The sequence below is a fragment of the Lepisosteus oculatus genome, chromosome 20, assembly GCF_040954835.1.
Source record: "Lepisosteus oculatus isolate fLepOcu1 chromosome 20, fLepOcu1.hap2, whole genome shotgun sequence".
Lineage (NCBI taxonomy): Eukaryota > Metazoa > Chordata > Actinopteri > Semionotiformes > Lepisosteidae > Lepisosteus > Lepisosteus oculatus.
In genome coordinates, this window is record NC_090715.1 from 14,111,283 (window position 1) to 14,138,188 (window position 26,906).

General features: G+C 38.5%; 1 protein-coding gene across 4 annotated transcripts in view; it reads left to right on the top strand.

Moving 5' to 3' along the window:
• Positions 1-26,906, top strand: part of tango6 (transport and golgi organization 6 homolog (Drosophila)) — a 41,753-nt gene that overhangs the window by 532 nt on the left and 14,315 nt on the right. Inside the window, exons 2-14 of one of the 4 annotated variants that reach the window (XM_069181250.1) lie at positions 2,867-3,528; positions 5,789-5,905; positions 7,884-8,034; positions 9,884-10,032; positions 10,697-10,859; positions 11,520-11,587; positions 13,375-13,487; positions 14,357-14,536; positions 14,865-14,991; positions 18,713-18,898; positions 19,231-19,365; positions 20,967-21,557; positions 23,251-23,308. In XM_069181250.1, coding sequence (XP_069037351.1) covers positions 2,867-3,528; positions 5,789-5,905; positions 7,884-8,034; positions 9,884-10,032; positions 10,697-10,859; positions 11,520-11,587; positions 13,375-13,487; positions 14,357-14,536; positions 14,865-14,991; positions 18,713-18,898; positions 19,231-19,365; positions 20,967-21,557; positions 23,251-23,308 — 2,700 coding nt within the window. The remainder of the gene's footprint in view (positions 1-2,866; positions 3,529-5,788; positions 5,906-7,883; positions 8,035-9,883; positions 10,033-10,696; positions 10,860-11,519; positions 11,588-13,374; positions 13,488-14,356; positions 14,537-14,864; positions 14,992-18,712; positions 18,899-19,230; positions 19,366-20,966; positions 21,558-23,250; positions 23,309-26,906) is intronic. The other 3 variants (XM_015368289.2, XM_069181251.1, XM_069181252.1) reach the window with 3 other exon arrangements.

Consider the following 26,906-nt stretch of genomic DNA (forward strand, 5'->3'; position numbering starts at 1 on the left):
AAAATCTTAGGTGGGGGCTTTGCTGCCCCTGCGTTTGAATAGTTTGGTCAGTAGAGCCGTCATATTAAGATAGTCACAGTAACCATGTGTTTTGTAGGGGTGCTCTAAGCGTCTTTGAGTAGGTTCAGTTTGAAGGTTTTAAAGTGTAGCTGTTAGTAATCCATCGAAACTCTGCCGCTAAAAATAAAAAAATAACAACGCATTTTGTACAATAATTAAATGGTAATAGAACATCACTATATAAAAATAATAGAACCATGTATATGAAATTACCTCCATCAGGTATACGCCTTTATGGCACAAGGTGCGAGGGACATAGGAACTCGTTTGTCACCTCAGATTTCAGAATTCAATAATGTAAATGAATTGTTGCTTCCTGAGGTATTGTTTTTGTTGTACTAGTGTGTCTTAAGCGTGCTGTTATTTCATACTTTTTGTCGGTTAAATCAAAACTTTTATCTCATGATTAAGACTATGTAGTTTATTTTAAGATCTAATGCATTTGGATTTCTCTGGAATTTTCATAATTAACTCGTTATAATGAATGAAATATAGCGATCGCGAAAACGAAAACAATTACTCTGCGACGTTTTTGAAGATGTGCAGGTTTTTGCATTATTTTCTTTTCTGATTTCGAAATCATTTTGTGCAATTAAGGTTTTTTTTAAATCACAGATAAAACACTGAATCTGAAGGCATCGCCTGACAGTAATGACGTTTTTTTTTGGAACTCTTTGTATGACTATTTTCAGCTAGATACGTTGCTGCTTAGTGTTGCACAACCTAGCCTTAGTTTTACAGAACAAACGTTGATTTCGTTTCTCTTCCTTAAATAGATACAATGCAGGGTTTCCCACAATTTTATACAGGCGGGCCGCCTGGCTTGACAAATGTGTGAACAGTGACAAATTATGCACAATATCGAAATTCTGTTTTCATGGGAATACCTCACAAGATCCTTTGGCGACCAGCAGTCACGATGGTATATAATCGCATAGCGTTTGTGCAATACTTGTATCACGCATAGGGAGCGAAACACACGGCCTCACACGTTGGACTAAAAATCTCACGCATTTATATCATGGTTAAAAATGTGTTTTTTTTTAATAAAAGTAAGGAACGTACAATTTTTAAATTGTTATAGAGTCTTGCGATCCCCTTAATAAAGCAATGTGTTTTTGTATGTGAATAAAATAAACCATTAATTCAAATAGTATGTAATCGCAATTTTCGACGTAGAATCCCATGCAATGAAAATCATAGCTATGTTTGTAAGATGTACAAGACAAAACAGGGTTTCCTCACAGCTCAGTCATAGAGTCACAAATACCATGTCGCCTGGTCGCTGGCCACTTAATTTTTTTAAAGTAAAAGATTTATTGGCTCGATGAGCTCAAACAGTAAACAGCGCATCAGTAGCAAAAACCACCAAATAATGGCCTTTTGCATCCAGAAATAAAATAAATAAAAATATATTTAATCTGTAAATCACATCATGACCTGAATGTAAAGGTCAAACCTTTGTGTTTATGTTGGTTTATTTACAGTATGTATGGAAGTGTTGCTAGCAAAGCAAAACTGACCTCCATCATCAAGCTGTTGGCATTTTAAATAGCAAGGTGATTCGGCACACAGCTCTTCCACAGACAGCTTCATGGGCAGCGTACATCTCTGATGATCCCTATGTAATCAAAGCTGTTGTTGTTGTGGTCAAACATCTTGTTCAGGATAATACTGTTTAGTTACAATAATATGATGGTTGGTAAGCTCGTGCAATATTCTAGGTGTTGGATATATACAGTATGAAGTGGGGGTGGAGGTTATCCCTATGCTTTTTCCTGTGGGCAGCCCTGCAGTTATGTCCTGTGGAAAAAAATACTCCAACCACCTGAAAAGACCTTTTATATTTGTTTGGTTTTTGTCATGGATCGGGTGTCTGTGTCTTTGTGGTAAGGTCACAAGACGTGATTGTTGGTCTCTGAAGAAGAGAAGGATGATCCTCGGTCTATATGACATTTTTAATTACCTCATTGTGTTACTTTCCGGACAGAGGCTGTGGGGCTGGGTATGACTGATCATGTGAAAAATCTGGAGAACAGTAGTGACCACCCAGTTCCCCAGGCGAGGCACAAACCAGAAGGTTTAATATGTCACTTCTAATTCTCTGTTTCTAAACCCGGAGTACCACTTCCATTTTGACCAGATAAGCAGGTGGTTTGTATGATGAAGTAGAGAGACAGTCTGAAATTAAAACAGAAGTCCTGCAGCTGTCAAGCATATGGCTAGTCATTTCATGTGTAAAAGAACAAAACGATCAAAACACACGGCCAGGGTGGACTACTGTAAGACTTCAAAGGAACAAGTAATAGGTTTATTCCATGCTGAAAAAAAGAAGAAAGAGAACACAACATTTCGGCCGTTGAGCCTTCTTCAGGTTCTCTTTCTTCTTTTTTTCAGCATGGAATAAACCTATTACTTGTTCCTTTGCAGCCTATGCATGCTGACGCAGCGCCCCACCTGAACTACTGTAAGATTTGTTTGTTGCACTCTAAAATGAGAGTTGACAGTTGTCGTTTCAGATTTTGTAGAATGATTTTCCATGTCATTGTTTTTGAGCAGATGATAAACTGCTACGTAAAACATTTAGAAAAAAAGTTTTTTTTGAATAACCAAGAGCTTTAAGGTCTCAAATGAAGTGCCTTTCCTGTAAAAACATTAGCACCTTTGTTTGCCATGTGAATGTATTTTATTGATTTCAATGTCAAAATTGTTTAGTTGCCCTAAATATAATTTGTGAAGCAGAAGATATGTGTCAGTGTTCTTTAATGGACCAGGGATATTTGAACAACTTTTTTTTTCTCTCCAGAGTCTGGCATCAGCGATGTGCATACAACAGAAAAGGAGGCCTTGCTGAGAACTCTGCAGGCCAACATTGTGCTTCTGGGTGAGAGGCTTCGCAGTGACCCTGCGTGCCAAGAGCTTGGCCGCCTCAGGTCTCAGGTGACAGAAGAGGCGAGCTGGTGTGAAAGCTCACAGGATGTCACCTGGAACTTCGTGCTGGAGTGCCTGGTCCTTCTGCAGAGCCTCAAGCGCTGCCTCACCAAACTCTTGGAGTCATTCAATCCCACAAAGCCTAACTCGAGGACCCCTGAGGCTGCCCCTCCTTTGCCTCCTGATGTCTTGAGCATTGCGCAGCAGAAGACGGTTTGCTGCGCCTTGCAGTTTGTGGTCACCCTGGGCATCTGCCCCTACCTTTTGCCCGGGGTTGGCGTCCCTCTAAGCCGGCGCTCTGCCTTCGGAGCGGCTGTGGAGAGCGCGCTGCAACGAGACGTCCCCCCCGACGGCACGCGCAGGCTGTTCGTGTCCTGCACCGCGCTGTTGGAGGTGGCTGAACTCTGCTCACTGGGCACCATGCTCTTCACCCGTCACTTGGGTGATATCCTGGCTGGGCTGTGCCAGCTGGGATATTGCCCCAGCAGGTCTAAGGCCGAGCTGGCTGTTGTCACTGAGCAAGGAAAGGTAATGTCGGTCAGTATTATATTTCATTTTTGACGTTCATGTATCGTGGAGTATTTCACACGCTGAATAAATTCTACACAAAACCCTTACTATTGGTGAATTTGCAATGGGCATTGCTGCACCTTGACCCACACGGTGTAAAGGCATTTTGTTGCTGCACTCTTGGGATACTTCTACTTTAAGCACTGTCTGACATTTCAGTATTAATCGCTACTTTTAATCCTGGCACCTTAAAAAAAGTGAGCAATAATGCAGCAAAAGTGATTGAGAGGCTGAAAGGGAAAAGAAGTGACAAAGAATGTTGAATTATTGGTTAAGAAATCTACAGCATTCATGAGATTACTGTACAGTATTTCAATAAAAATAAATAAAAAGGAAAGGATAGTTTTGCTGCACTTTTATCTAATGTGTCATGTGATTCACAATTCCCACAGCAGAGAATGAAATAATCCCAAAACAAATCCATTGAAGTATTTTAATTCCAGTAAAATTCCAACAATGCCGTTTAAGAGGCTTAACATGACTTTTACATAGTACACATGTAGATTTTATTATTACATAAATATAAATATTAATCACTCGTTTATTGACATTATTACATTGCAATAATGTCATTGTTAAAGTGTGGTTGATTTGTAAACCGTAGGTAAATTAGTTAAGGCTCATTTGTAAATAAAAATAGAAGGTAGGGAAGCAGAGCGCCAATTTAGATTCCAAAAAGACAGACACCTTTAGCTAGAAGAGAATTTAGTTGCTGTGAGACAGAAATTATCATGTAAACCGTTGATTTACAAGCTCATCATTAATTGTCATTATAATTATATCAGTTTATAAAGTTCAGAAATGAAAGTGCATCTTTAGATGATTTCCTTTCAGTTGGCATCATCTAAAAGATCTTAATGTTTTGAGATCTATACTGTAAGTTGCCTTTTATTGATTGTCTAAAATAGTTATCTGGAGCACTGATCTGCAGTGACCCTCTGGGTCAAATACTAGCTGTTCTCGGTTTGATCAGTCGTAGGAGCCATGAACAACTGATCACAGAAGGTGATATTAATTCAGGAGTGATGTAAAAATAATCAAAAGAGATAAGTTATTATTCATGCTGATAGTCATTGGAGACGTCTCTGTTCTGGCACCAGCTGATTTAAGATGGCTTTGGGGACCCAGGATTTTAACAAAGTGATAATACAAGACAGTTGACCACCCCTGTACTAGTTCATAAAAAGAAAATGGAAATCCACTAGATAAAATCCTAATTTGGTCAGGCTAAGTTCCTAACAGCTATCCTCTGTAATGACAGTTGTACTTTGTGAAGTTATGTTTCAGACAGTTCCACTAGAGGGTACTGTTATACACTAGTATAAAGATGTCAGTCATTTTGTATTAAGCAAATACGTATATAACCTAAGCAATCAATTAATGTTTACAGTTGAACTGTATTTGAAATGCATTTGCCATCGCACATAAATTATCATCTTTTTGTAGTGTTGAAAGTTAAGGTATCGCATTTGCATTTGCAAATTTATGATTTCAGTGGCGTGGAGTCATTTGCATTTGTATCTGAATGCATTTGGCCTCATGACTGATGCTAATAAAGTTTTCAGAGTTGATCAAAATGTGTTTCCCTAGAGACTGAGTGCAGTAATTTGCATTGGCCATTTATGATTCTTTCATAGAATTGCCAATATTGTGCCAGCATTAATAGAACATTTTTACTAATATTCAAAGGTTTTTAGTTAATAAATGCTCTTTTCTGTATTGTATTTTTAAATGCTTCCATTAATCTTAGAGATGAGGCAACATTTATCCTTTTCAAGGGTCGCATCTATTAATTATTTACAATGATTTTTGGTTCTCAGAGGTCTCTTAGGATAAAAATAAGCTTTTTACTCCAGGGTTTAGAAAATTATGCTAAAGAAACTGTATATTGCAGTAGATCTGGTGTAGTAATTCTCACAAGTATATTGTTTAGGATGCTGTTTCTTAACAGGTCCTCTATTCGAGGATGCGAAGGCACAGGATCTGCACTGATGTTAACAACTGCAATCCTTAATCTTACCACTAGAAGGCATGAGAGGAAAGGAAAGGTGAAGAATCAGAAAAGGACAGCACCAGCTAGATTGTACAGATTGTACAGTACATGTGCTAAAAACACGAACAAAGATGCAAACTCATGCAAAGATGCAAAAAAATAGGTGCCATGGTTCGAAACGTGTGTTTTCCTTGTAGTTCTGATTTTCTGTTAAAAAATGTTCTTGTGTTACAGGGAGTTAGTATGGAAGAACGCAGGAATTGTAAAAGAGCACTACAGGGGCTTCTGGGAAAAGTTTACCAGCCAATCATCATTAAGGAGCTCCTGATCCTGCAAGGTGGCCCAAAACAAGTAAGTGTTTGGATTTTGGCAGGATGAGCTGGAAAGATGAAACCCAAAAGTCTGTGAAACAAAAAAAGATGTCTATCCTGCTCTTTCTTAAAATATATCATTTGAAGTTTAATTTTGACAAATAGAAAACAATTATTGCTTCAAATGGAGAAGCTCCTGGACAGATTGCAACAGCAATCAGCAGGGTCTAATTGACTTTAGAACAAAAGTTAAGAAATATTCACCCATTCAAGTCATACTGTCACACAAAGATATATAAGTTATTGAACTTTGCTGCTAGTATCATATAGGCAACTGATGTACATAAACACACTAAACCTACAGTATTACTTATTTTTTTAAGTAATTAATGATGAATTAATTATTTAATAATAAGAAAAGATACTGAGGACGATTCTTTAAGGTCTCAGCCATGATGGTGTGGATTGTTGTACAGTTTTCATTACCTTCATATCTCAAATATTGTTAGCAAGACTTTTCCCACTAAACATTAGAACAAACTTCACTCACCCATGATTTCAGATGTTTCCATTTTACACTTTTTTTTTTAGATCACTTTTTGGCCATTTACAATTTCTTGTATTAGGAATTTGTCTTTTCGCATACCCCAACTTGCAACTCGCATACTCCATGAGACACACAGACAGGGAGAGAAGCTTGGCGTCAGAGCGCAGGGTCAGCCATTTAAACAGCGCCCCTGGAGCAGCTGGGGTTAAGGGCCTTGCTCAGGGGCCCAATGGAGTAGGTTTCCTCTGCCAGCCGTGGGTTACAAACCGGCAACCTTCCAGCCACAGGCGCAGATCCTTAGACACAGAAATATCTTCTCTCATTTAAAGTGGTAGACCTGAGAGTTGCCATGTCAATGTGAGTGCAGTGAATTTATTACCCTCCTTCTCAGAACAACTGGGTAAATCAGTGCTTATCTGAAGCTGATTTATATTATGCTCTTGAGTGCACATTCGTAGGGCCCATTCGTGAGAATGTCCTTTACCTTACACATTTTTTCTAATGAGGCTTTTACGCCAGTGGGACTCTTTGTGGGAGCGCTGTACATTTCTTAAGGATTTGTCATAGCTTAACAGTGTTCTGACTACTTGCAAAACCAAATCATCTCATCAACTAAAGTTATTTTAACTGATTACCGTTTATTTGTATATCTTTGCATATCAAAATGCTGTCGTTTAAAGGAAAACTAAAACTAAAGCCTTTAAAATAAAAATGTTTCACTGGAATTATTTTCATGCTAAATGCATTCGCCAAGGTTTCCCTTTCTTCTTCATTACTGTTCCCACCCCTTGTTGTGCTGAATTTGGGCCCATTCAACCATTTTCATCAGAGATACATGACTCATAAGTGCTGTTACTGTAAACATTAAGCCTTAGTTGGAAAGTATGTTAATAGTGTGAAGTTACATACGTGTGCTAACCGTATAGTGGGCGTGTAAACACATTTTTGTAATGAATGCCTTCCAGCATTGAAGGTGTGCCCATTTGGTTAATATGTTTATGGTAAACTGAAATGCACAGTACAATTACATTTAGTTTTCAGGCTAGTAGAAAGGTCATTATGGTTCATATTTTGTCTGGGGAGCAATTATTTTGACAAGTAATCTTAATATTGAATGAGTCAACCCGTTGGTTTAAAATGTCTGTGGTTTGAGGTGCTTTTGGAACTTGAGCAGACACCTTTGCTATATCAGATGACATTGAGTTATCTGATAGATCAGCACCTGCTGCTGAATCTTCAGCTATATGTATGTGTAAATTGTGCCTGCACTATATATATATATCCTGTACTGAGCTGAAGGAATGTTCTTGGAGAAAGAGGTTTGTTCTTGTTAGATTATGACTACAGCATGGCGAGACTATGCTGCAGCTTAGGGTGAATTTGAAATTTTGCATCTTCCATGCCTCCCGGGTGAAGCTGAGAGCTGTGTTGTGCTGTTTGTTAACGTTCTTTGAACACTGCCTTTCCGCAGGCGAAGCAGAGTCCCGGAGGTGTCTCCAAGCAGGCCTTGGCGCAGGCTCCCGCTTGGCTAAGGCGCCTCTGTGGGCAGCTGCTTTCTGAGAGGCTCATGCAGCCCAGTGGAGTTCAGGCCATAGTCCGAGGGATTCTAGAAGGAGCTGGAGGTAAGGTGGCCACAGGGTTATGGCAGCTAACGTTGACATATAGTTTGAATCAGGACATTTCGAGACGTTGAGGTAGCACTACTTTCAAACAGCTTTTGGGTCCAGGGTTTGAGTCCAGCCTAGGGTGGAGTTTGCATGTTCACCCTGTGGTTTCCTATTGAGAACACAAACAGTTATGTGCTCTCAGTCCTGCCTTGCAACGTATGCTTCTGGGATGCACTTCAGAGTTTTCTGGTTTCTACGTTTTGGATAAAATTGATGCCATGTGTAAGTTGTCTGAATGTGTCGTCTCAAACAGTCATGGTCTTGGGTCAAAAATCCCAATTGTACACCATAGGATCCAAACAAGTCACTTGCAAAGGTGCCTTTCTGTTTTTTTTCTAGACTGATGAAAACTTCCACTGAACTTGGAGTTTGAAATTTGTGAGTGATGTGAGGGGTTTGATTTTTTTATTTAATGCGGCCTCAAAATTATTTTGCTACTGGGAAAAGCACTGAGAGAAAATATTGCTCCAAATGTGTGCTTGTTTCGAGGACATGACTGAGTCACTTAATGTAACAGAACAGCTAACAGTGTCAGTTAACTTAACAGAACAGCAGCTGCACATGGCATCTTAATTTATTTTTTTAAGATTTTGAGATCTTGGTGAAACTTTTATATGTACAGTGTCAAAATGTATTCACTTATGTTGTTCAGAATTGGATTTCAGTCATTTCTTGTTTTAAACCACACAATTTGAAATGATCATTTTTCATTTATCAGTTCTGATTAGCTCAGCATGCAGAGGTGAGGACATTGGGTGTCTTCTTCAGAAATGTACACTTGTTGGATCCATCTTCCAATTATCATCCCGTGGGACTCGGACTACCTATTGGAGAGCTAACAGTGATTGCAGGAGGGAGGCAGTTCTCATTGACAACAGTGCAAGCCCACAGGGACCTAGCAGGATCCAGAATTGGTTGTTCAGAGGAAGGCCAAGGATACTCTGGCTGACTCAAGCTCATCCAGCTTTGGTGCTGTACTGAAATTTGTGTACCCCTTCTTGGGGAATGCAGGTCACGGTTTGATTATTACATTGCCCAGACTAGAGACAGAGATGCTGGGACCTCAGGCACTCTTCTCACTTTGCCACACAAGTGTCTTTGCTGGCTGATTCTTGTATGGAGTCAATAGAATGTGTCATACATTTTAATTGAATTTCACATTCAGCTGTTGTGAATGTCCTTAGGCTGTCTTCTGAGTCACACTAGCCTTTATTGTTCAATAACTGGGTTTTATAAAAGCCATGAAAAGTGAACATTTAATAAGGTAATATGTAGTTTTTAGTTTTATAATCACTAGTGATTGAAGTCTAAGTTTAGTCACTTTTCAGATAAAAGCAGTGTGGCTAATCTCTCAACAGTGCTGAAACAGAAATGTTATAAGCCTGTTGGACAGGGAGAATAATCTGCTGAATGCGTTTTTATGAAAGAATGGAAAAATGAAGATATCGGGTTGTGTTCCAGAATTACTGTTTTTCCCTTCAAAGGAGAAGACAGTTTCTACAAATCAAATGCATCTTGTTTTACAGGGATTACCTCTTCCCAGTGGTTCTGTTTTTTTTCATCTCCGCTTATTTGAAGCACACTTTTTTTGTAAGCTGTCTTGTAATGCATTTTTATCTATGAAGTCACTAAATGTATTTCGTTTTATAGTGCTAGATATCAAGGCAGAAAAGAATCAAGATCTGCAATAAAGTTAGAAAGATAAATGCAGTTGAGTGCCAGCACTGCACAGACATCTGATGATATACTGTAAGCCAGTAACAACAGTGACAGAGTAATGTATTACTTTGAAATTGTCTTTCAGAACTGTACCTATTTTCTTCCTCCACAGCGGGGTCAGATGGGGGAAGGGAAGCAGACTGGAGAAAGTGTGACACAGTGGCCAGGATCCTGTCCACCTGCCCCCAGCAGTCTCTGTCTGCAGATGAGTACTACAGACTGGTGTGCCCCCAGGTGCCAAAACAAACTGAAATAGGCCGTTCTGCGGCTCTTAGTTAAAAGACATAAATGAGAATGTTATAGCTGCACTGTATTGTGTTTAACCAGACTTAAAGATCCAAATGATTTGTAGAACAGAACTGATCTGAAAATTTGAACTCTGTGGGAGAGTTTAAGAGTCTAAATAAATTGCTGAAGAGCACACCCTTTAACAGAATAATGTATAGAGCCCTCCTTCACTGACTATGATCCTGAGGCCTTTAACAGCAGGATTTGAAAAGAGCAGATGATGAGATTTCTGGTTTATTGCAGCTGAATTGTTTTTCGGAGGCTGTTTAATAGGCTATAGCAGTTAGTCTTAGCATTCAGTTTACTGGTACAACCAATGAAGTAGTAGACTAGGCATCCATATTTTCTGTCTTGCTTTACGACTGAAGTTTATGAGAGAAGGTTTTGATAATATTAGTTGTATCTTAGTGTAGTGCAGTATAGGTTGTGATCATTTGCAAAAATTGGTCTTACGGAAAAAAGCACAACTTGGTTGTGTTTTGCCAATGCAAAAACTGTGACAGCTTGTTGAGATGCTTTTTATTTTTCTTTTTGTCTTTGAGCCAGCATTTTAGTATTAACTTGTAATTTTGGAATTACAAGCTTTCTCTCTTGGTGCTTGGCTGGCTAGGTCCTGGAGCTTCTTCACATGCAAGCTAAGCTGACAGCCTTGCAGTTCCAGCGTGTGGCGACCACCACAGTGCTCACCATGGTCCAGGAGCAGCCCCAGCTTGCAGAGAAGTACCTCCTTGCCCACCTCCTGAACCCCCTGGTCAGCTGCCTGAGCCTCACAGGTAAAAGCTAAGAACAGCACTTTGGAGTTCTTGGGATATTCATGCAGTTTCCTGGCAAAGATTATATCATAAAACTATCTAAAATAAGACATTCACAGCAAATAAAAAAAAAAAGTGACTTGGCACAAAAAAGATACTTTTGTGAGGGATCAGCTCTCCTCTTGAGCCAAGCAATAAAGACAGCAGATGCAGCAAATAAAAGTTCCCAAAATTAACCGAGGTAAATTATTTTTAGAGCTGTTTGTTGCTGACTTGACTCTACAGTTAGCTGACTTAATTATTCACAAGCAAGGGTTTTTATTTAAAAGCTGTGGTTTGCCTAATTATAAAGACTGTAAGCAAGGGCTTTTCCTGCCCTGTGTTTTAATGTGTATTGACTTTCTTTAAAAGCAAAGGTCCCTCTGGGGCTCTCTGGTTTCATAGAGAAATATATCACATTCCACAGAAGTACTGTTGAATGAGAGTTGTAAATGATCTAAGTGGTATTTATCGAAGAGTTAGAAGGATCAGATCATGATTTAAATTAATTGGAATTTAATTGTGGGGTCTGAGGAGAATTAAAAAGATAGTCAAACACCTCAACTGTTTGAAAGTGAATGTTTTTAAAGTACAAATTATTCCGACACCAGGTGAGTTCTCCCCTTCTTTTTTGACTATTAGACAATAATTGTGGCACACCAGTTGTGGAGGAGTCTGACCTGACCCGATGCATTGAAGATATTTATAAGGTAAACCCAAAGCAAACATTTCTAATAAAACATTGTAGTTTTTGCCCTAGTGCTGACATCGTGTACTCAAGTTGAGCCTGGAAAGTCTTGTGGTGCTCAGTGGTAGTGTCTTTTTGTCTTTTTAGCATGATGAAGGGAAGACCACAGAGATTAAATAATATCAAGGTGTAAAAAAATACTGCTGCTTTCTCAAAGTCGATTCCAGTTAATTTGCTTGACCACTTCAGCTTTCTCCAAAACAGTGCTCGTGGTGCTGCATTGTTGATAAATTCGGTACTCGTTTCTAAACCGTTGATTTGCAAAAACCTTTTTGCAACATCCCTGTTGCAACATGCAGCTTATATATTTGTTGTCCCTGTTCTTTTAAGCTACATATTTCCAAATGAGGTGTTAAAAAATTGACAAGAATTAACGTATTTTGGTGCTAATCTTCTGTGCTGCTTTGTACTGCATAGTCAGGTACAAAAAAGGTTAATTTGCTAGACTATTTGTTCTTTAAAAAAATACTCACCGTGCTTTTGGTGGTTAATAAAAGATTTCTCCAGCCCACAGATGACTTACTGAGTGCTATTTCTGTTACAGGAACATGAGCCAAAAGAATATCAATACGGCTTGTAGCACAAATTTACTGGCTTGAGTTCAAGCTCTCTGTATAAAGATGCTGAAATCTCTAATCCCTTTTTGTTGTTCCTATGCCATGTTTTCTGTTATACAAATTGTTTGAGGGGTCTTGGAACAGAATATCTCAGAGGAAACTTCTTTTCAGTTTGTGGTATGGAAATATCTTATGCTTAACCCAGGAAACGTACTGTATATTCAGAACCATCCATGTGAATGAATAACTACTATTTAGTTGTAACTGATGCGACAGAATGAAATTAAATTACTTGGCTATGCAACATGGCATGTTTAAAGGTGGCCTAACAGTGGAAGTTTAGTTTGAGCTTATTTCTTTACATGATAATGATATGAACATTTTTGTGTAATTGTGCCTTAATACTATTGAGGCAACATGATAGCTGGAAGTTTATAAACTCGTTATTTTGTATATATATTTTATATATATATATAGTATAAACAATAGTCATTTTAAAGTTGTGGTCTGAAAAATGTTTGGCATGCCCTTCCTTTTTTCCCTTCATTCAATTTTGAACTATTTTTTCACGTCTCTGCCCACGTGAACCGTTCTTGTACTGCCTTGTACTGCACAGCGAGACTGAGGAAGTGCAGACAAGCTCCTCTGCCCCACCCACCTATCAGTACAGTGTCTCTCACTAATGTGCCTGCAGGAACGTGAGAGATCACACGAGTCTCTCTAGTGATTAATCCCAGGCCTTCCCTGGTGGCAGTGTGGTTCTTCACCACTGCCTGTAGCCAAATAAGTAATTACCTTGTCTAATTGGCTACTTTTTAGACAACTTAAAAGTGATTTCCTTTATCAAACCATACAACTACACTGCAAAGGCACTCCTTCGTTAGTTAAATTCACATAAATATGCCTGATCCTGTTAATTATTTAGACAGGATTATCGGAGGTGAACTCGATTTATCATTTTTTACCCTAATGCAAGCACTTGGAGATTGAGCTGCATTTTATTAATCATGATGGCATGTCTGTTTAAGGTTAATTAAAATGAAAATGTGTATAATTCAGTGCTTCCTTCACCAGAGATGTAAGCCAGGGGCATTAATTATGGGGTGTCCGCTTTAGCTTAATTATACTGTGATCATGTATTATTCAGATGCTTGCACATTTGGATTTTTGATTTTGGTTCCATATCTCTTAGGTTTGTGTTGTTGGGAATAGACCCCTTCCGGCTCTGATGATGTCCCTTGGAAGTGTTATTCCTGTAATTTTTTCTCTGTATTGTTTTACCAAACAAAATGCATCTCATTTACGGTAAGCTGCATTCTCTTTTTTATTCTAAATAGAGTCTGTGAATCTGCAGTTCGGAAAAATACACATACTACTGTGTGCTGTTTTGGGAATTACAGTTTTTCTTGTCCAAAGCACATAATTGTTAGTCCAAAGCACTCTGTGTGACTACCACTGTAGTAGCGTTGTAAAGTTATTGAGTGTGGCATGACTAATTTATTTGCCCCAATCATCCCCAGTGTCCAATACCCCCTTGTTGACGGAAGGATTAAAAGTAAAATAATGAGGTGTAGTTGGTTAATAAATATTGGACTTTTTTTCTATATACCTTTTTTATAATTCTGTATCTTTTGGTACCAGGAAGCTGTAAGATAAGGCTTAATCCTTTTATTGATATGCACTCACTGTCCAGAATAGTAGGAACTCCCAGTTAAATGAATGGACTCTTTCTGTGGCGAGTGTGGTTCACCAAAGGAGCTTCCCTGGCCAGAACAAACCTCAGATCTAAATCCTTCTGACAACTGGTAACAACTGGGGCATTTTCAGTTCAGTCCCACACTCTGTTCCAGCCTTCAACATAGCTTCAGTTGTAGTGACACTGCTGAATAACACCAACTAGAATAAGATGCAACTGGGCTGTAAAAACATGTGAAAGAGATTTTGTTCTAGCTGTTCTTGCAGTGCGTTATTCAACGGGGGTTCCTAATATTGTTTTATGTTAACTGTAAACGGAGATGGGGTCCTTACATTGTGGTACAGCAGTGCTGTGAAAGAAAAGAGGTCATAAAGAATACTGACAATTGAAAAGAATAGTCCTTCTGTGTATGCGATTTCAGTCTTAGATGTGTTTGGCCAACGTCTGTTGAAACTCCTGTCCTCTAATGTTCTTGAAGCTCCCCTTGTCATGAGATCCTGCTGTGGTACTTCTCTAAAACGACGGACTCTGTCGTGGCAATTTCTTCACTGAAGCAGCTGAGCGGTTTGAACAGGCAGCCGGGAAACGAGCCTCCTCTGTACCAGTTCTCTCCCGGGAGTGAAGGAGGAGCTGTGGTCGGCCTGCGAGAGCCTATCTGGTAAACGACAGCATTGCGATACGTACTGCCCATGGTGTCTCCATGCCACTGCATTACCATACAAGTTTATTACTTTCACATGGCTCGCATAAACATGTTTTAGGGCTGTTGAATAGGGAAATTAGATTTCACTTGGCATTTGTTTATAGCTGCATATATACAATATACAATATATACAGTATATATAATGTCGCAAAGTTGTAGTCATATCAGCCATTTAAGTTCTGAGTCTGAATGTGAAGAAGTCCATTATGTAGAGTCTGAGGTTGGGAAATGAGACACCGGCCGATGTGGAGTTTGGTTGAAACTGGACTGTCGTTTTGCTCAGCGATGAAGACGAGGCCTTGTACGAGAAGGTGTCCTCTGAGCAGTGGCGAGTGGAGTGCTTCGTGGACCTGCTGGCCAGCCTACAGGACAGCAGTCTGCCTGGGGACTACTTCATCGAGCTGCTGAAGGTACCGTGCTGCTTGGGTGGAAATTCTCTGAAGTAGACATCTGCAGCTCTTGTCCTCTAAGGCCACAAAGTCCTCCATCTTGCAAGAGAATGTTATAACTCAGTTTGAACTAATTTGCTTAATTGGATCAGTTGCACAGTTTAAAGAAAGTCTTAAGACATTAATGCTTAAAAGAGACCTATTGCTTAAAGAATAGCTTGGCTCAGTCTCTCAATGCCAGGAAATAAGTACTTCTGCTCTAAAGTATGGGCTAATGATTTAGCTTACATTGTTTCTGTTCACTTCAAATTTTCATTAAAAACAAAAGAATAATGATTATTTCCCCTGCCCAACTTTTCCTTTCACCACATTGCTAGATATCAGTTGAAAGTTTGAAATCATCAGCATCTACAATGTAGTAAAATCTTTCACTTGTCTTATGGATGTACAGATAATTGCTTCATTTCTTTATTTCTATTGGTTGTTTCTTAGTTTTCCTGTGTTTGGACTTAGCAGTGTTTGTTTCAAGAGCAGTGTACTCTTGGGAATAAATTAATTCATGAATCGCATTTAAGATGTTCAGCTTTTTAGTCTGTTCTTAAAACTTCTAGGACAGTGGGGAACACAACTGTAGCTTTTTTGTCTTTTTTTACACATAATGCACTTTTAAAACAAGTTCAGAAAATGCGTGTTTTTGAAAGGAAGAGAAATAGGAAAATCAGGTAATTTCAAAAGAAGTCACTTTCTCCAAGAGTGTTTATGACACTTAATTCAAGCTGGCTTTACTCTAAATGTAAAGGCAGAAGTGAGGTGTCTTCTCAGCTGACATTACTTGGGAATATTAGTTGTGAAAACACATCTTTTCGCAGAGTAAATGATAATTATAAACAATACCTCATTCTCTCAGCACAAAGTCTTTCTGTATTTCTAATGACTGTAAGGTACTTAAAAATGATGAGCAAATAATGATAGCTTAGCAAACTGTTATCACCTTAATCACAGCACCAGCATGTTTCTCATGTACTTTAAATCATACCTTTTCCCTAGTTCCCTCTGTGGTCTTTTGCCACATTCAGAAATTCAGAAAGAGATGCAACCTCTTATTACCTGGGGTGACTAGGAGACAGTCGTATTGAGGGAAAAAGACATGGAATAAACAATGCTGGGTACAATCAGTAATTAAAACTCTACAAATTATATTTAAATAGTCGCAGGAGCCCAATCCCAACAGTCTTCTTGTTTACATTTAAAGCACAGTTATGTCTGGTGTTTTTCAAAGTGTCCTTTTCCCCTCTTTTCATTTACCTTTCTAGCAAACTCAGAAAAGTGTTGACAGAGAAATTTGTCAATCTAATTTGAGCAAACAATTTTTTTTTCTGTTTATGTGTCATAAACGTAGTCATTTAAGACAAATGAATTACTTAAGTAATACAGAGATTTCAGTATCTCAAATTTTCCTCATATCTGGACACAAGATAAGCTTGGAAAATTGACTCCATCACAAGTTATTTTCTATGAACTTCTTCATTTAAATCTTTAAAATTGGTGCATTCTACTTTGTCTTCCAGGAGCTACAATAATATTTTCAAATTGCATTTTTTGCTAATTCAAATCTGCCATTTCAATATGCATGCTTCCTTTGATAAAACAACAAATTGTGGTTTATGAAATAAATAAATTAAATGAATGAAACCAATCTGAAAGGAAAGTAGAGAATGTGGATCTGTCTTTCTTGTAGTCATAATTCAGGCTGTTCTGAAGAGTTTATTAATTTGTTTTTTAATGCAATCTCAGTCCATCGAATACACCAATGGACGTAACTTATAACACTCAGCAGCAGCATCAAATGGAGAAGATGGAAAAGAATGGTAGTGTAACAGATCACATTTGGGACTGGGTAGATATCATTAGTGGATCATTATATGCTGCATTCCAGTTAGTCCTTCTCCTTTTCGGCTGGTAAAGTTAGAGCATGTGAGCTGAGATGATAGTTACACCAGTCAACAGAGGCTTGGCAGTGATACTGTAAAAGCCAATTACATAAAATGCGTTGCTTAAGACCTGTTTCACTAATCACTAGGATTGAGATGACGGCTGCAGACTTGAGCAGCACTCTGATGTCATCGTATTTTAACCCTAATCCCTTTTTATTGTTGGATTTAGAAATGTACAATAAGCACTCCTCACAGAAAAATATTCCAGGTTACGGTTTCCTGAACATGCGATGTTGGCTCCACTCAGAATAAGAACTGCGAAGAATACACTGGCTGAAGACTCCTGTCTTTAGAATGGCAAAATTAAGTGAAGCAATCCTATTTCCCAATCGACGATTTATCTCATCTGGAGCCAGGACATTTGTCAGGACTGTGAGAAGAAGGGTTAATGTGTTCGTCAGGAAACAGACAGTTTCTGAATTGTTTTGTCTACTTATTCTACAATTGAGGTCAAGCTTCTTAAAAGTTTTGTAATGGTAAATGCTTTGTGTGTGAAAGATTGTCTTTGTAAAAGCAAGCTTCCTACAGTTCAGGATAGTGACAGTGATTACAAAATGCGTCATTTTAGTTTTGTCAGAATCGTAGTATTACTGCTTTTGTGTGCCTTGGTGTGCCTCACCAATTCTTTAAAAGATTTTGTTGACTTCACACTAATGGTCAGTGGAATTTTTTTCTAGATCATGAGCATCATAAATTATACTGACAGAATTTAAATAAAATTGTATTTTATTGGAATATGAATTGAATTAGGACACACATTACATCACATAGTATCTGAAAAACTATTTTTTCAAAATCTTTTTAAATTTCCTGGGCTGCTTCTGGGGCAGCAAGGTTAGCCTACCTTTTAACATGTAGCTAGATACACCTGCTGCAGTGTGATCCTAATCTGTAAGATGCTTATACTGATCTTCTGGCACTTGCCATGCTAGAGAATAAGAGTAACTGATGAAATACTTATAACCAGTTTGACAGTTTCACAGAAAAGAACACCTGTTAAAAACACTTTTTACCTGTAAAAGGAGATTAGATAAGAAAATGTTTTTTGATAACTCTTGATAATGTGATAACTCAAGGTGACATACATGGAAGGAACAAGAGTTGACAGACAGAAGTACATGCTTTCAATTAAATGAACAGAGAAAACAAACTACTTAGCTGAACTAGTCATCAGTGTTTAATACATGGAAACATAAAGACTAAGGTTTGTAACTGTTAAGACTTTTGTAAGACTGTTGGATGTCTGTCAACCACCATATCTGAAGAGATTTTAATTAATTGAAAAGGGAACGTTGGCAATGTATTCAGCGGTGACCAAGAGCATCTGTCACACGTACAGCTGCTTGCCTAATGGTCATATCTCAATCACATCTCAGTTGTTTAAATTCTAGTAATTAAATTTTAAATAAGAGAGAGAGAGATGGGTAAAACTCCTGGTGTCTCTTTTGCTCTGACCCGCATTATCATCGAGGGAGAGCCAGTTTGGAAACTCAGCAGTGCCACTTGTCTGACTATTTGCAGCATTTTCCAAAGTGTCCTAGAAATAATGATGTACTTGACTGCAGTCCTCGTGTGGAAAAAAAAAACATTTATAAATCGTAATTGCAAGCTGGAACACAACAGAAGTGACGTGGGATTAAAAAAAGCAGATGTTTGTGTTTTTTAAGGAGAAAATGTCTATTGAATTTACATGGACTGTGGGTTGTGGCAGTCCTTATGTTCCTATTAGTGGGTGGTTTGCCTTGCAGGAGTTGACAACCTGGGTGGAGGAGGAAGAGGAAGAGGCCGCATCCACATTAAACATGAGCCTCCTGGAGCTGGAGCAGTACCAAGAGCAACAAACAGCCAAACAAGAGCAGAAGCTCCTGATATTGCAGGTCCTGGCAGTTATGTGTGAGAGACTCTCCCACACACTGCTGCGCAACCCAATTCAGGTCAGTTGGAAGGGCATCTTAGAGCCGTGTGCATTTGTCATCTGTCTTACCAGTTGCCTCTTTGCGTTAAATTCTACGCAGTCCTTCAGCAGTCTAATTTTTGTTGTGATATGCCTTCAGGATCTAAAGCCTATGCTAAAATCCAGTATGATGGTAGTACAGCACTGTTTTTTCATTCCTCCACAAGAGCCCCAAGGTGGTCTGGTGGGTGGTCTTGGAAGAAAATCCAATAGGCTGGCCTTCCGTGTTTGGTGTTTAACGAAAGTGACAGGTAGCACTTCCACTGCGAATGTTTCTTTTTGTTAGCGCTCGTTGTTTGTGACTGTCCACAGGTGGTGGAGTTCATTGCCGCCATGCTGCAGAGGGTCTGTGCCTGCCTGGACAGAGAAATTGAGGGGACTGTGGAGACCCAGTCACTCAGCATGGCCATGGGGCTTGTGGCAACCATGCTGGCTGGAGCTGCTACGGTAAAGCTGCCGATCTGCATCCTCAGATCATCACATTTGTGTGTAGTTCTCTAGTCATTTCCAAACAGCTGGCTCCTAGAGAGCAGGATGCATGTACAGTACCAAGACAAAGTGTGTGAAGTGCAAATTTAAGTATGGAAATTTTAATTTTAGTTTTTATAGTCTTCTTAAATCAAAACTAGTCTTTATGTAAATATCCTACGGGATTTATAGTAAGCAGTTTCATGTCTCTTGGAACAAAATGATGTATGAATTAAGGTTCATGAAAAAAGAGCATGCAAACCTTTATTTTTATAAATTAGGTGTCGTATAATTACGTAGACCTTGGGGGCCGAGTATAAAAACTCTAAAATTTTAAATGTTGTGAGTTTGGTCTTCACAATACGGGTGTGCTGAAACACATCTTGCCACAATCTAAGGAAATCTTCGAGGACCTTAGAAAAAGAGATCTTGATACTCATTAGTCTGGAAAAAATTATAAAACCTTTCCAAGGTTGTTGGGCTCTACCAATCCACTGCCAGACAGTTTACAAATAGAAAAAATTCAAGATAAGTCACTCTAACCAGGAGCAGTCATTCTACCAGCATCTCGCCAGACACAAACCACAGACTCATCAGGGAAGTCACAGAGAACCCCAGGTTAATATCCCAGACACTACAGGGCACTCTCACCTTGTCTCATGCAAATGGTCATCATAATCATGACTCAACTATCAGAAGACTTTTTAAGATATAGGGCAATGACTCTTTATATTTTCAAAATGTTGTCTAGTCAACAATTCCAGGTCAAAGAGATCATTCATAATTTCTGACTATTTTTGTTCAGTATGGTAGTTTCACTTTTTTGAAAATTTTTGTTCTTGTCAGAGGAATTGGACGATTATATGTGTGAATGGATTAAAAGTGAAGGTACACAATGCTAACTAAACTGTCAGGTGATGATTATGGAATTCTATAATGATGGAAACAGTTTAGTAAAGACACTGTACTTTCTGATATTCACTTTAATGCGCCAGTAATTGCTGCCTAATTATAAGATTTAGTGGCATATTATTATTGTGTTGTTGACTTAATTGGATTTTGAAGTACATGTGCTGGTTTTTCTCCATTTAATGTTTTGGATGTGACCGGAGGGGTTACTGCGATAACAGGTATGCGAGGTTGATTTAGTATGTAGTGTATACATTTGTGCGGTGTCCTCTCTTAGGGATTTTGATTAGTTTTGGGTGGGTTAGGGTGTGGGGAATGCCCTAGAGATCAGGCGTAGATCAAGACACAAGGAGGGGTTATGTATGTATTTTAAGGAGAAATGGATGAGTCACAGCACTGAACACAAATCAGCTTACTACTGAAAAATCATTTTTTAAACAAATACCTAACATACGCAAGACATTTGAAAAGTTTGAAAAACTTTACAGCAGCTCTTCAAGATATTAAAGTAGAAATGTCTCTTCAATGAGTGATACTCTTACGCATTGACACAATTTTAGGATGCGTATACATTTTCAATTGAGATTTCATTCATTACCAAGTTGCTTCTTTGACAGCCGAGGATCGGGAAAGGGAAAGTCTGACTTTTAACAAGAAGTATCTGCTTCCAGCTGGAATCGGAAGATTACGCTGCAATGAAAGTCCTGCTACCACTGTTACACCACGTATCCCAGCAGCACCCTGAGCCGGTAGTCCAGGAGTTGGCTGCAGACCTGCGTGCCACCATCGCCACTCACGGCGCCTTTTCCACAGAGGCCGTGCTCAGGGCAGCTCAGAGCGCCTCAGGCTCCACCGCGGGCATCGCTGCCGACCGCGGCGGCCGCAGGGACAGACCCCCAGCGGGCGGGAGAGAGGCCGACACGGTGACGCGCTCAAGAGCACAGGGCTGCTCCGTGGTGACCACTGAGGTTGAGGAATCGCCTGCAGGTGAGAAAAGTCCAACAGATGGAGGCCGGATCACAGGGACAGAGGGTGGGACAGCACAACATGACCGACTCCCCTCGGATCCTGCGGGCCAGCGAGGGTCCAGAATCAGCCGCAGTGATACCGCTCCTTTACAGCCAAGCAAACCTTTCTCAGAGTGTCTTCTGGAAGCCTTCGATCCAGATGTTCCAACCAGAGCTCTTGCCTTAAGGACGTTGGCTCGCATGATTCAGGACAGAGATTCCCAGGCCCTGGGTTTTCAGGATAAAATTCTCACAGTAAGTATTATCCATTCAAACAGCAAGAAGTCTTTGCAACTGGTGGTCTTCAGATCACGTCATCATCACTTATATCACTTAGGTCTGTGGAAGACTCTGAGCCAAACCTGAATGTAAAATGTGTTTTTAAAATAATCTATGATACTGTATCTTTCTGGTTTTGAAAACTCAGAGAATTAGTGCTGTGGTTCTTTTCTTTAGATTGACAATATTGATGATGCAATGCAGAAACCCTTTTTTTACTAATCCCTTTTTTAAAATCTTTATTAGATGGTTAGAAGCTTTTTAAGGACTTTTTATACAGGCTTATAGATAACTCAATCCTAAAAGTCTTTTTTTTTTTTTCAAACAAAATGATGACAGTTTCATTATAAAATTTGTTAAGTAGGTTTTAAATAGCTGTCTGGCTTCAGATTCTTTTCATCTTGGATGAGGCCTGGCCCTCTGAATCATGGAATGCGAATGAATGTATTACGTTTGCTTTAATATAAGATCAGAGCAATCATTTCTTTTGTGCACTGCAGTTTCAGTATGTGGGTAAAAATGAAAAATGTCAGAACCGTGTTGGAATTCAAAGCAGAGTGAAAGCAGGGTGGCTCAATTCACTCTGGACTTTAATTGGGTATTGCCCAATTTTGGTGCTCATTAAATATTCTTTATATGATCTCAATTTCATGTCTTCTTAGCGGGGCTCCCCTCTGAGAGACGGCCTTGGGAATCAGCCTTGGCTAAACTTGCTTGAGCTCTGGGGGGAGGGGGGCGATGGGATTAAATTTAGGAAGTGGTTGAAAGGGTTGAGGACCGCACAGTTTTATCTTTCGAACTGAAATGGGTGCTTTACTGTTTATGAACTCAAATTTTAAAGTGAAGATGAAAATAAGATTCCATTTTGAAAACACATGGTTCTAGTTAATGATGAAAGGTGCTCTAGATCCTGGGCTTAAAATGCTTGCAATGTGTCCCAGGAGAGCTATCTTACATATAAAACATGGCACCTGGGAGGCATCCTTTCTTTTGAGCACTGCTGTGTTCCAGGAATTGTGATATTGCAGTTCTATGGAGAAACAAGGGTATCCTGCCTCAGTTTTGATACAGAAGCAGTATCAATCAGAAGTGATTGATACTGCTGTTCCAATTACTTTATGACTAAAAGACTCTGTGGGAAACTTATGTTGATGTCTTTTTTTTTTGCTCCAGGGCAACAATGTTCATCTTCTGTTTTGTGTAAAAGTATTCATCTGAAACGGCAAACCAAAGGCTTATTAAAGACTTTTTACTGCCTTAATGTTATCTTTGGAAAAATTAGATGGAGTTGATATGGAATCACAAGTTAGCAATTTAAAGACCATTTAACATTGAAGAGAATTTGTCAGCCTTACTGACCCAATTGGAGAATGGGCAGAAATTCGTGGGCTGGCCACTGTTGCTTCAAAACTTCCCCATTGTGATACTCTTGTTTGAGATTCAGTCATCTATTAAAAATAAGGTTAAATGTAATGGAGTACTCACTCTGACGTCAACAGTTGCAAACCAAAAGGCTTTTTAAACTTTTTTCCACATACAGTCTCTCAGATTTGAAATTCTGCCCTTGGATGAGAAAAATGTGTCAAATACTGTTTTTTAATGGTCTTCTATCTAAGGTTACTTACCTTCTGTGATACTAATGATCTTCATGTAATAATTCACATTTCAGGTGTTTTTGGAGAATTTGGAACACGAGGACTCCTTTTTGTATCTATCAGCAATTCAAGGTTTGTAAGGTTCATATGTATTACAAATAGTAAATATATTCTGTTTATATTAGAATATATAATATAAAAATGTATTTTTTACAGGCATTCTTGCATTCAGTTCACAGTTCGTTTTTATTGACTGATGTGTGTTGTGATTGACCGATTAGTAATATTTTACTGATGATCTGTATTTTGATTTCCGCAATATTACAATATTATAACTAGTATATTAATCTCTATGTGAGGTATTTCATCACACTGTACCAGGACGTGAAAATATAATAAGGGAAATACATTGTTGCCTTGTTTTATGAAAAGGATATGTCCAATGCACATTTAATTAATAGCTTTAGAAGTGAGATTAAAGATCAGTGCCAGTTGTTTCTTTTAGTCCGTTTTCACTTCGTAGTGGGTTTGGTTATACAAGATCAGACTTGTAAATATGTGGTTTACATGATGTTACGAAATAAAGAGTCAAAACAAAAAAAAAGTTGGAAATGCATCAAGGGAATATCTGAATGAAGTGCAGAGTAAGAGGAGGATAGGTTCAAGCCTGCTCCATTTGGGAAGTGTTTAATTTCACGTTGCTCTGAAGAGAGGTGTCCGGCCTGGCAGAAATACAAGATCCTATTAGAGTGACTTTGAATCTCTCACCTATACCTGAGTCAGTGAAAAAGAAATACAAGCTTTTTCTGATGCAGTACTAAGAGAAAATGTGTCATGCATTCTCATGCGTAATCGGAGCACTTAAGCAACATGGAAATGAGTTGTTGTGTGTAATCAACTCACTACATGCTGAATGATTTACTTTGCAGTTGGGAAGACAGCAAGACAACAAAAGAGTCAAAAGCCAATATGCACTCTTTCATTAAAAGTTTCATTTTCGATTAGTTTGAAAAGTTTCAGTTTAAGGTTTGGGAAAACCCCTAATCTCACCACTACCTATAGTATTGGAAGCCTATACCCCAGCTCCCACCCTTTAAATATGTCATGGTTGTTTAAACATACGCCAGTGCTCGGTTTGTATTTCCAAGACTTATTCAAGGGATCCCCAAAGCCATTGACCTGCTCCTTCTATTTAAGCACACAGGAAGCAACAGCACAGTAAAGCAACAGACCAGTAATGCTGTAATCATCTCATCTGGTAGCTGCTGTCAATCTGACTGATTTTAATAATGGAGCTCTGTCTATGACTAGACATTCCTTGTAAGAAAAATGTACACAGTCAAACACAAACATAACAAATAAAATATATAGATTTTCTTTAATTAACATAAAATATAAATATTGCATGTATAAGACCTGTTACTGATTTATTATTCGCACATTTATTATTTATGCGTGACATTAACCCACTGGGACTTGTGGCCTCGTTTGCAAAGGGCCTGAGGAAATATACGACATCAAATGTTAAACCTAAAGCTTAAGAGTTTGAAATAATGTTCAGAGTTGTCCCATCTTTTTAAAAGGAAAAAGGCTACATGATTAAAATGTTTTAATTTAATTTATTGTCTAATAAGATTGACATTTAGGCTGTTCTGCAGCTAGACCTACAAAACCAAATACATATCATCCATGTCTATTAAAGCATCCTGAATGGTGGATTTTGTTTGAGTAGTCAGTGCTACAACCTGGTTGGCCAGGACACTGAATACCCTTGTCAGACCTGTTCAATCGAACAGATTGATTTGATTTTATTCACTAGTTAGTTTTTGTAAGAGTAATCATAGTACCATATCTTAATAATCGACAGAATTACATTGAATCAGTGTTTTTACAATTTCACAACAAACATGGCGATGTATAGTGGTTTTAAGAACATCTTTGAAAACAGCTGAAAATATTTTGTAAATACAGTAACTGGGAGCCTAAACGGAATATTTGATGGCCTTTGTTGATGCAAAATAACATTCCCCAAAAATACATTTAGCATTATTTCAGTTAAACCCTGTTCTGTGTACATTACCATGCCTTACTGAATCTTAAATAATGAAAAGTGATGGAAAAAGACAACGATTATAATTCTATAGTATTTAGAACAGTATGCCATGTGATAGTAGCCATGTACTGTAAGCCTCTACGGTATTTGATTATTTGTCTTCCTGCTTTGCTGTAGTTGTTACTACAAAGTCTGTGGTTCGTAGTTTGAAACAAACAAAAAATTGGTTTAACGGGTCTGTGCTCAGGACCAAGGTTTATCCACTTTGTAAGGCATTAATTTAATCCAAAGATTGCATTTCCAAATCCCTATGCTTTAAAAAAACGAGATCTCAGGAAGCCTTCCTGTCATTCAGGTGTAGGTTTATCATCCAGATTACATCTTTATAATTAATTGGAGTAACCCTTGAGGTATTTAAGATTCTATTAAGATTATTTTATTATGAGCCTATTCTTACAGTTGTCTGCTCTCCATGTTATTATATTTTCTTAAATGCAGTTATACAAAATAACACTGTGGATGTAAGGGGGAGAAAATGTCTTTAGAATGACAGTCTTTATAATTGTCTTGCATGCAAGGGGTCAGTTAAGTTTAACAATTGTCACTTGGCCATGTTTTGCACTCTGTCTCTCCCCTTGAGTGGATTCAGAAATTCACTAAATATTCCCATGATTTGTATGACTGTGGTTTGTTTTCAGGTGCAATGCTTGCAAAACTTTAAATGGTGAAATTAAAGATTAATAACAGTGTAGAGCTCTCAAATTGGTGATTCATCCACTGTTTATAAAATAGTCTCCCATGTATGCCATCCCAGTAACAAACTTAATTCCTTTTAATTGTCAAAGGAACTGATAATTATGACAATTATGACAGCCTGTGTTTATGCATTTCAGCACTCCCCTGCAATGACTGCCCTTTTATTTAGTTAATTCTTTTCAAAATACATGTCCACTTTTCCACAGAATTTAATGATGCAAGTAAGATGAGTAATTATAAAACTAATACATTTCATAGCTTTAATCAAATGTGTCATTCCATCTTCCTTAGCTGTCTGCTCTTTTTCTCTTGGTGAGAACTATCACTTAAGTGTGTTAGCGAGTGAGTAAATTCCCTCAGTGAGCAATGGCGTTTTCTAGTGTGTCATTTTGCTTCATTACTCCAGCTTATACCGCTTGTGCTCAGAAAACCAATTTTAAGACCAGATTCCCAAGTGTGGCCCGTTTTCCAACTCAGCCCTGGGTGCTCCTTTGTCCATTTTGACCAAAAACTAGTTTAAACCTACACACTTCAATGGAAAGCGATTCCAAATATTAGCCCCATTACACAATTCTACCTATTTATATACTGATCTTTTAGGAAACTAAGACCCAATCATTAAAGACTGCCACTCTGAACACATGTTATCGAGAAACATACATGTGTTCTCCATTCAGTGCCTTAGCCCTGGTGTTTGGACTGATGTTCACAGCGTTGGCAAGAAGTCGGTGGCCATCATATTTTTTCTCTCAGCGAACTGCTGGTACTATGTCTGCTCTGCCCTGATAAACAAGGGTTACAATGAAAACAAGTGGTCAAAATGTCAAATTTCAATTAGACAACATGAAGATGTCTGATTTTGTGAAAGAATATGCAAAAAACACATTTGTAAATCTAATCTTGCATCACTTCTATGTCATA